The sequence below is a fragment of the Dermacentor silvarum genome, chromosome 9, assembly GCF_013339745.2.
Source record: "Dermacentor silvarum isolate Dsil-2018 chromosome 9, BIME_Dsil_1.4, whole genome shotgun sequence".
Taxonomy (NCBI): Eukaryota; Metazoa; Arthropoda; class Arachnida; order Ixodida; family Ixodidae; genus Dermacentor; species Dermacentor silvarum.
The window spans coordinates 101,553,377-101,563,901 of NC_051162.1; the positions used below are offsets into that span (position 1 = coordinate 101,553,377).

The following is a 10,525-nucleotide window of genomic DNA, read 5'->3' on the forward strand; positions in this document are numbered from 1 at the left end:
TGCTCTGGCACTTGCACTTATCAAAATGTGCAGATAGAACGCATATGTTGGAATCTATAGGAAGCGAGGCAAAGTGTTAGTGAAACTTGTCACTAAACGCTTTGAAACTAAGGGAAATGCGTATACTTTTGTTTACTTTTATACAATACTACGTTTAATCCAATGGAATGTGCAGGTTTATCCACTAGAATAATCATAGCTTTATTGTCACGCCATTTGCATGTTTGTGCGTTACATCGCTCACAAGCTATGTCAATATACAAACTACAAATGAGCCGGATGTATAGCCTGCGAAGTATCAGACAGCGATTTCACACAGAAACTCGCACACTCGTGCATGTACGAGTATGACACTTGTTGAGAAGAGAATGGTTATGAGAGGTATATGTACACACATGTATGACATGTACTAGGCAACATTTAAGGTTTCTGGAATTATTGTGATTGACTGGGGTATACTCTTTCTGTAGGATTCACCATGAACTGGATATAGCATTCGCCAAGTTCTTACAAGCCAATTTTGTCCCCTCCTTCATCAATTTACAAAGATGGTGTCAATATATTTCCTCCATTCTTTCAAGAAGCAGAAAACCTCTGAATGGAAGTTATCAGTTTCGAGGGATCCGCTCATATATGAACTCTCATTCCTTCCTTCAAGCAGGACAATAAATAGAAAGAGAGATGCAAGGAGTGTCTGTACTAGTAAAACCTAGCAGTCTCAGTGCATCCCAGAATGTATAATTTACTAGAGGTAATGCGCCATTTGAAAAGCCACACATCATGTTCATTTTATTTGCAGGCAGTCCTTTAGCCAGACGTTTCAATTTGAATCTACAGCTACACCTCCATCCGAAGAAGAATCGGGATCAGCTAAACGTTACGATAAAATGAAAAGTATCGATCCGATTGGTAAGTGTCATACAAAAATTTAAAAATGCATAGAGATTATCTTCGCATTTTCAATGCATTGTTAATGTGTTGCTCTTTGATTTGTTTGATGAAGTGTAATTAACCACAGTAAATCTATTGAAGCCTCCATCTTCATTTTAACGTTTTCCTCGGTTTAGGTTGTAATGTAGGCTTTCTTTGCGAAACCGAAAAAAAACTATGATTATTCATTCCGTTTTTGTCTCGCTTTGAAAAATTTGTTTTTTGTTTCACTTCTGGTAATACGTAACACTAACAGCTACAAGATTTTAAAACTTGGCTGTTGCGAAATACCCGGTTAGCTTGAGATATTCGACAATACCGAATAGTTAGTTTTCGAATACGAAAAGTTTGTAATATTCGAAAACTATTCGAAAGTTCAAATAATCGCCCACGCATAATATTTTGTTATTTCTCGGCATTTTACACAATTACATGTGCCTATACCGCTTTGATTTGTATATACTGTAACATACCTTTCTGGCCGTCACCTCATGCGTAGGAGGCCGAGGATGCGTGCAGGACGTCATGTGCAGGTTGCATCGTCTCCGTGCTAGCAAGACAAAAATCCCCCTCTCATAGTTCTGTTTCATTCGCGACGCATTGCTGACCAGTGGATTTTCGAGAGATCTATGTTGTGCGAAAAAAAAAGGTGTAGAACTCGGTACATTAAGCAGAAGATGCTGAGCGAGTCCAAACTCATGTTTAATTTTGCTGACGAATATACTTCTTAGATAGCAAACAAATGCACAATCTCATTCGAATATTTGGATGGTCATCGTAAACGAGTTTTGCTCAAGTTTTACAACATACGACTTGCGTCGCCTCGTGTCCTGACTCTTTCAAAGATAGGACAAAGCAGAATGCTTTCGTCCACAAGTTTACACAGGTACTCTCTTAAGCAGCAGTGACAGTAACGTGCATGATGACGGCAAAAAATTAATAAAAACGAGCAACTTTAACTAACCTGCAACGAAGGCATCAACTCAAACGTTCTGGAAGCTGCCACCTGCAGTGATGTTACCGCTTTTGAGTTTAACATGCAGCCAGACGCCTCCCGGAAGTCAGTTGGAGCAATGACGTCAAAGTACACCAGTGGTGTGATAGGTCAGTCTAGTTTATGACAGGGCTGGTTGGTATGGAAGAGAAGTGCCGTGGCCAGCGGAAGTAGACGGACTTAGAGAGACTGTGAAAACTATCCAATGGGAACAGTAAAATGTTATGACGAGAGGACGCCCTCACGTCCTTTTCACCGAAGGCTGTTAGTGGAATGGCTCAGGTGGTCATGAACTTTTCAAGCGGAATTGCAAGTTTTTTTAAATTGGAGCCAGTATGTTCTTCTCCATAAACTAAATGAAATAAAATTAACCTAATATTATGACACTTCCCAATGCGAAATTTGAGCGCAGCTCTATATGTGTTTTCATTTCGGGGTATATTGGGTGGCGTGGACAATCTGCCTCGCTAATCGGGAGAGGCAGCGCGTCCTTGACGCATAGGCGCGATTCACAATAGCCACCGCTGACAGACCTCCGTTCATGCAGTGCTTTGCTTTCATATATGATCTTGTAGGAAGCGCTCGCCGCATGTCATCGGTGAACAGACGACGCACGCTACTTCGGCCCCATATCGTGACCATGATCGCCGCAGAACCGTCTTGTGCGGTACTACAAATTTCTTCGCACGCTTCTGCCATATCCTCTTCCTCCACTTTTTTTTCGCGCTGTCGTCGCCATCACCGTATTTCATCCCCTAATGTGCCCCCCGTTCACTCGTTCATCCTTCGGTCTGCTCGTTCACTCGGTTACGCTGAGGGACAGCGAGGCACGCTGACGCTCAACGCAGGAACGAGCGCTCAAGAGCTGCGCTCTAAAATATATAGGTCTGTTTTCTGCATAAAGTCTAGGAGTGGCCAGTGCAGAGCATTATGCATCCAGCGCTTCAGATCAGGTGGTCAACCTGGGTGGTATCCAAGGCTGCGCAGGTGGCAGACCTGGTTTAAGCCCCCAACAGGTCTCCAGGAGTTCACCTAGCGTTGCCTATGTGGCTCGGGCAGTGGAGAAGGGGCACATAAGTGGGGTAGGCTGGACCCCGGTAGTACAAGTGGCTCGGATCGCAGTAGTCAAGGCGGCGCCCACGCGGATCTTCCTCAGTACAACCACATAGGCGAGTTGAGCCGATAAGGTCCAAACCACGCGGATTGTTTAGCGTGCGCAGTGATTCTGTGTGCAGGCGCAAGCTGTCCTTTGGGGACAGAAGAAGTAGCTGCAGCAGGTATTGGACTTCCGCTGGATGGCGGGCGTCTGCGTCCAGTGGGCAGGTGTTGACCGACGGGTCCACGGTCCAAGGACAAAAGAGGTGCATGAGTCGATAAGGCGATGCGCGTCGGGTGCTATATCTAGGTAACCCGTCACTTCTCGCAGCTTTCGAACAGACTGCGAGGAGTCTGCGTATATAAGCAATCTATGCGGTGACACGCAATTGAGCTTAGTTATGATAGCTGATAAACTGTTCCTTATAGCTTTTAGCTCTGCCGATACGCATGAAACGGTGCCTCTGTAATGTAGGCACATATTTGTTGCTCTTCAGGTAGTATGAAGACTGGTGTGGAAAACGCCGCCACATATACCGGCGTCCATGTTGTGGAAGTGGGTGCGCACGAAGCCCATTGAACGAGTGACGGTAAGGAAAGGGCAACGCGCTCTCCACTCCGCAACACAGCAATTCGCTACAGTAGGGTTCGCCCACTCTTCCCCATGGCACATAGAAGGCTCTGGAATCAGATGGCCAACGAACATGGGTTTACTAACCCAAGATGCAACTCAGTGCGACAGTCACGGCGCTTAAAGGGGTGGCGACTTCAAATTTGTGGCTTGCGCTTTTTTCGTTTCAAACGTTTCTTATTGCTCCAGGAAGCATCATGCACGCTCTAAGATGCATATATTCTCGGTAAATAATTTAATATCGCATTATTTATGTGAACGACTTTCGGTTTCGGTTTCTGAGCGCCGAGTTGGACAGTGACGTCACTGGGTAGCAAGCTTGGTCACGTGGGCCCACAAAGCTGTGACGCACTTACTGCTGCATCGTCTGCTCTCGCACACACGTGCTGTGCCAGCGTAGGCAAACAAAACCACGCCGGCAGTTGTCATGGATGGCTGCGGCACTTCCGATTCTGACTGTACGTCTGCGTCCGACTCCAATGAAGACCTTGACTAGATTGACGGTTTTTTTTTTCTTTTTTTTTCTGTCTGTCTGTTTTTTTTTTTTTAATCGCGAGAGACCATGACGTATGCTCTGACGCGCGCGCAGCCAGCGTGCGCGCCAGCACGCGAGCTTGGTTTTGCTAGTTCGTCTGCTACGCCTGCACGTGGTTTGCCATGTCCTCGCCATCATCGTCGTCCTCGTTTTCGTCGTCCAGCGACGACGATTTCCTGCATGTGGGAGTCGCCGCCGTATTAGACGTGGCCAACCACTTCCAATTCGACCCTCTAGCGAGCAGCGACTCAGATATTGCGGCCGGCGACAGCGAGGACGAACCTCAACAAAACCCTCGCATCGGCCACGTTGAATGGTAAGACACAACAAATCGGCCTCAAACGTTGTGGCCTGCACGGCATTTAACAGTAGCATGTATAAATTCTCGAATCTTCGCATGTGCTAATTAATGTGAATTTTCATAAGGTCCTAAAGCAATAAATGCTACGGAATACATATGCAATGTATCAGTTGTATTTATAGGCATGGCAATTGCATGCTTCGAGTATTTATAGGCATGGTAATCGCATGCTTCGATGTACCTACATTCAATGTGGTTTTTGAATGAGCGACGACTAATTGCTTTATATGTCGGTATAACAGCAGACAGTTTATTTACTTATTTATGTGACCCTCAGGGTAGACTCTGGAAAACAAAACTACGATGCTCAGCAACATCGGCGAATTGCAGCGCGCGGAGCCAGCAGAGCGCACGTTTCATGTTGTATCGCGATTATCGCAGGTGCCAATGTGGACACTGCAGGGCCATGGAGACACAGCTCGAGTCGGTGTGCTGCACAGAACTTGACCGCGTGGACGCACTCCGGGGCAACGAGGCATGCATCACAAGCCACCCCACCTTTGTTCATGCTTGCCGGAACGTGCATGCCCTTGAAGTGGCGTATTGCGCCCTCATGGAAGACCGCCCGGCGCTTGTAGAGGCCCCGGAAATCCACAGGTATTTATTTACATTTTCCACCGTGGCCTCGACTCAAAGCACGACGTTCGCAATATTAGATTTCCGGTCGGAAAGTATTTGTGATCTCACGTCGCAACCTTCCGTGTTAGTGTTCGAGCCCATCAATCGTAGCACGCGCGCAACTCTAAGAGACGTACGTGCAGTCGGCGTCACAAATTTACGGATCACGGTATCTCAGAAAACGTTCAATTACGCGCGATTCCTGCAGGGGTCATGAAAATATTCAGCCTTTCCTCGGAAGCCGCTGACCCTATCCTTTTGACGCCGGCTGTACGCTACAGGAGGCATCACCCGCCGCTAATTATAGCGTTATCTTGTAAATTCTCCTAACCTTGTTCATATCTTTTCAGGCGGTACAGATACACTGCATACCGCCAATTTGCACGGTGGGTGTGGCATCGGCTGGGACGGGGCAACAGGAAGGTGCTGCCCAGCTGTGTCGTAGCAGCCGTGAGGGATGCCTTCCCATCTGAGGCATATGCAGGGTTTAAATATCCGAATTATTAAAAAAATGTGAACAAAATGTGCCTGTGTCTGTTGTTGCAATGCTCTGTGACAAGAGGGTTCAGGACATCAAACTTGCATTGCAAGTGATGTTAATTGCCTTCTCAACAAATTGGAAAATACACAGTTTTTTATTGACAAAATATATGGCACTATTGCTAACCGCGCTACAACCAAGGTCTGCATCACTTGTTGTGGCCTACACATCCACAGTTGACATGATAGCACAGACTGGTAGAACATTTCAAGTTCAGTGAATACAGGCGATAGGTAATCTTATCTGCTCAATCATTACTACTGATTTCTGCTTATCATGTCCATTTATTGTTACGAAACAATTCATGCAATACATCTTGGTATATGAAAACTAGAAGCCCTCAGAGACATGACATGCATTTAGAAATTATTCGCTTTCTTTACATGCACATACCAAATGGCTACTTCCGAGTGCAATATTATAAGCAGCAAGTGGAGCGCATTACGTGTTTGTGTCATGTACAATTGCACCTAAGAGTAGCTACACAGAAAATTTTAGAGGGCTTAGTGGTTGTGTGTATTCAACGACGGTGTATCAAGCAAACACACCTGCATAGGCAGCTCTCGGAAATGGGAAACTGGCTTGTGCAAAGTCTGGCTTCTTGGCCTATTTGGTACAGGTTCATCTTGCAACAAATGGCAAAAGAGTAGACAACGCATATTAAACTATAAATTTGCCCGCTTCTAGTCGTCTGCGATCATCCTTTCTGCCATTTCAGCCAAGGCTTATGCAAAGTAGTGCTACATTAGACAAGATTTCATTAACTATGGCAGAACTGGCCTCCTTTCATTTTTTTTTTGTCCAAATGATGCAGAAACGAAGTGGGTGAGTTTACAAGGGGGTTTAAAAAAGTAGAACACGAGAGACAAAGTAGTAGCCCCTCACTTCCTGATGTAGCACAGACCATGCTAAAGTGGCAGTTGCTATCAGAAGGGGCTTAGAGGCAGCAATTTCAAATAGAAAGTTTTCAGTTTTCTTGTTTTTGTTTTCTTTGTAACCATATTGGGCTCTCTACTCACGGTGACAATGATAATCTGAGAATACTGTAGTCAGACGAATGTGTCATGGCTATTACACAGCAAAAACTACTGTAAATGCAATGTTACAATGTCGCAGTACATCAAGAAGCAGAAGTAGCAGCAGAAATGTTTATTAGTATAAGAAATGCAACAAGCTCCGAAAGAAAACCAAGATAACTATTGTGACGATGCGTCGCATTTATTTACAGGATGGGAGATGATAGCTCAAGGTATGCCATCTACGGAGACAATCGCAGCACAGTCAAACTTCGTCATCTTCTACCTTGCGTTAGCATGATTCTTTATTACTGCAATGGGGATGTTTGTCTAGCAGCACTCAATCTAGCGTTTCAATGCTAGAGCAAAAACAAGCCAATGGGAGCTATGGCGGAGCAGGCGAGCAAGCATTTGTGTTCTTCCTTTACCAGCACCGTGGCCCAGTGCCTTCAGTACAATCACTCCCCACCGAAAGAGGAGCCATCCTGGCGACCTAGGGGCAGCAGAACACAGGGGGGTCGTGGCACTGCTTGAGGCGCGAGACGTGGACAATTTCCTGGCTGCGACGACGCTGGTCGGAAGACGCGTCTACCGGCTCGATGAGGTAGTTCACTGCGGATGTTTGTCGCAGTACCCGATAGGGACCGTGGTACTTGGAATGCAGCTTGGAGGAAAGGCCCGGTGGTGTAGACGGCACCCACAACCAGACCAGTGAGCCAGGAGCAAAGCATGTAGCCGTAGTGGACGCATCGTGGCGATGCTTTTGGCGCTGCTGGTCCTGGGATGTAAACGAGCGAGCGAGCTGGCGACATTCTTCGGTGTATGCAGCCGCTCGGGAAACAGTCGTCGACTCCAAAGCATCCGGCCAGTAGGGTAGAATCGTGTCCATAATGCATGAAGGTTCGTGTCCATAAAGAAGAAAGAAAGGTGAAAATCCTGTGGTGCTTTGCGTTGCAGTATTGTAAGCGTATGTTACGAAAGGCAGAATCCGATCCCAATTCGAGTGGTCAGATGAAACATACATGGCCAACATGTCACATGCCAAGGGTGCGATTAAAACACTCTGTCATGCCATTAGTTTGGGATGGTATGCCGTGGTAGTGCGGTGAATGTTGCGACACTCCTTTAGCAACGTGGTAATGACGTCAGAGAGGAAAATGCGACTGCGGTCACTCGGTAATTCTCGAGCTGCTCCATGCCGTAATATCAGGTTCTGAAGGATAAAACTGGCAACGTCTTTTGCTATGGCAGATGACAGGGCTGAAGTTTCAGCGTACTGCGTCAGGTGGTCGATAGCAAAATAACCCAGCGGTTGCTGCTGGGAGTGCTGGGAAGCGTACAGTATAGGTCAATGCCAACGGCTGCAAGGGGCCGGCAGCATGTTTAGGTGGCGTCTTGCGTCGTTGGCACAGCGGGCATGACCGTACATACGAAACGGTACATACCGTGCCAGTAGTACCGAACCGGGAGGTGAGAGTATGTCTTCAATACCCCGCGTGGCCGCATTGTGGGTCATCGTGGAAAGTGGCGCAGGTGTCGGGGAATAACAAGCAACCACTTGCGGCCGCTGGAGTTGTAGTTGCGGCGGTGAAGCAGGTTATCCCGAATAATAAAGTGCGTGGCTTGGCGACGAAGCGTCCGAGAGATCGGCGCTGGTGACCGGCTAGACGGGAAGTCTAGAAGCGAACAGATCCATGGGTCCGTGCGCTGCTCTGATGGCATGTCGGAAATGTTGAGGGCGAAGGCACCGCAGGCAGAAATAGACGAGCAGACAGGATCACGTGACAGGGGTGACCAGGAAAGAGCGTCTGCGTCGGAATGCTTTCAGCCTGAGTGATAAACAACACGGATGTCGTTTTCTTGTAGGCATAATGAACGAGCGAGCCGAGCAGTTGTATCTTTGAGTAAAGACAACCAGCATAGGGCATGACGGTCAGTCACGATGTCAAAAGGGCGGCCATACATGTAAGGACGAAATTTTGCGATAGCCCAAATAATGGCCAGGCATTCCTTTTCAGTAACTGAGTAGTTCGCCTCAGCTTTGGTAAGGGTGCAGCTGGCATATGCTACGATGTACTCATTGAAGCCATCCTTGCGCTGTGCAAGAACAGCGCCTAGTCCGACACCACTAGCGTCCGTGTGAATCTCAGTTGGAGCAGAGGGATCGAAGTGGCGCAGTACTGGCGGTGAAGTGAGAATGCGGTGCAGTTCTTGAAATGCGTCGTCACATGCCGGGGACCAGCCCGGGAGGTCAGAACGGCCGGGAAGAAGCGCGGTCAAGGGGGTGATTATGGAGGCAATATTAAGGACGAAACGCCGGAAATACGGGCATAAGCCGATGAAGCTGCGAAGCTCTTTCAGGGTAGTTGGTTTGGGGAGCGCGGACAAGGCACTAAGTTGCGTGGGGTTCGGGAAGATACCGTCTTTTGAGACCACATGACCGAGAATAGTAAGCTTGCGAGCGCCGAAGTGGCATTTGTTCAAATTTAGCTGCATGCAAGGACTTGCTCGAGGCGGCTGAGTGTGACGCAAAGTCGGTAGAAAAAACTACGTCATCTAACAAAGGGACGGGTTCCACTTCAGGCCTCGGAGAATGGTGTCCATCATTCGTTCAAAAGTGGCAGGCATGTTGCAGAGGCAGAAGGGCATGACGGTGAATTCATATAGGCCATCAGGTGTTACAAAGGCTGTCTTTTGGCGATCGGCCTCTGCCATGAGCACTTGCCAGTACCTGGAGCGCAGATCCAGCGAGGAAAAGAATTCTCCGCCCTGTAGGGTCTCCAAGGCATCGTCGATGCACGGCAGAGGATAGACATCTTTGCGTGTTATGCGGTTAAGGCGGCGATAGTCGACGCAGAACCTTATGGAGCCGTCTTTCTTTTTAACGATGACAACCGAAAATGCCCAGGGACTGTTAGAGCGCTGGATGATGCCACGCTGCAGCATGTCGTCAACCTGCTTGTCGATGATACGGCGTTCAGCAGCCGACACACGATACGGACGCTGGCGCAAAGGGTTTGTTGGCCGGTGTCGATACAGTGAACGACTGCTGATGCTCGACCCAATGACGGTTGGCCAATGTCGAATGAGGCCCGAAAACGCTGGAGGAGCTTGATAATTTCAGCGTGCTGGACAGGTGTGAGTGCTGAGTCGACGGCATGAGCAAAGACGTCCACAGGGGCATCGGTCGCTTCGGGAGGACTGACAGCGCAAAGTGGAAGTGATGCCGCATCGTCAAACATGGTAGCCGGGATGATACAGTAGAAATATTCAGAGCTCCCCAGGCACTCGCCGCAGAGTACGGATGAAGGACACGCGGAGGGATTGCACACGTAAAGGGCAGCAGAACCACCGCAAAAAGTGACGACAGCAAAAGGAAGCAGAAGGTTCCGATGGCTCGCACAAGGGGCTGACGGCATAAACAAAACAGATGAGTTCGCGACAGAGTCACACGACACAGGGACCAGGGCGATTGAGAAAGGTGTGATGTCGATGTCAGAGGCAGCAACTTTAGTAGAACGGTGGTCGTCGGGGTCAAAGCACGGCACAGAGAATGTAAGTTCGGCACGAGCGCAGTCGACAACAGCTTGATTTACAGATAGGGAATTCCATCCAAGAATGACATCGTGCGAGGAACGAGACAGGGCAACAAATTCGACAACATACAAAACGCCTTGAATGACGACTCGGGCTGTGCATGATGCTGACGGCTGAATGCGATGCGAGGTTGCCATACGCAGCGATAGATAGGTAAGTGGAGTGGTCACTTTGTTCAAATTGCAGCAAAGCTCTTCACTAATAATA

The 10,525-nt window shown here is 48.0% G+C and overlaps 1 protein-coding gene across 1 annotated transcript; it reads left to right on the plus strand.

Annotated features, from left to right (window-relative positions):
• Positions 1 to 3,823: 3,823 nt before the first annotated feature.
• LOC119463777 (P2X purinoceptor 7-like) lies at positions 3,824 to 5,730 on the plus strand. The gene is made up of 3 exons (XM_037724602.2): positions 3,824 to 4,501; positions 4,928 to 5,143; positions 5,515 to 5,730. Exons 1-3 carry the CDS (start codon positions 4,308 to 4,310, stop codon positions 5,669 to 5,671), a joined length of 567 nt encoding a protein of 188 aa, XP_037580530.2. The 5' UTR covers positions 3,824 to 4,307; the 3' UTR covers positions 5,672 to 5,730.
• Positions 5,731 to 10,525: the final 4,795 nt, after the last annotated feature.

Bases quoted from the DNA above. Each gene is read 5' to 3' on its own strand.
- LOC119463777 (XM_037724602.2), top strand. From the start codon at position 4,308: ATGTCCTCGCCATCATCGTCGTCCTCGTTTTCGTCGTCCAGCGACGAC. The intron at 4,502-4,927 runs GTAAGACACAAC...CGATTATCGCAG, and splicing joins CGCATCGGCCACGTTGAATG to GTGCCAATGTGGACACTGCA. The intron at 5,144-5,514 runs GTATTTATTTAC...ATATCTTTTCAG, and splicing joins GAGGCCCCGGAAATCCACAG to GCGGTACAGATACACTGCAT.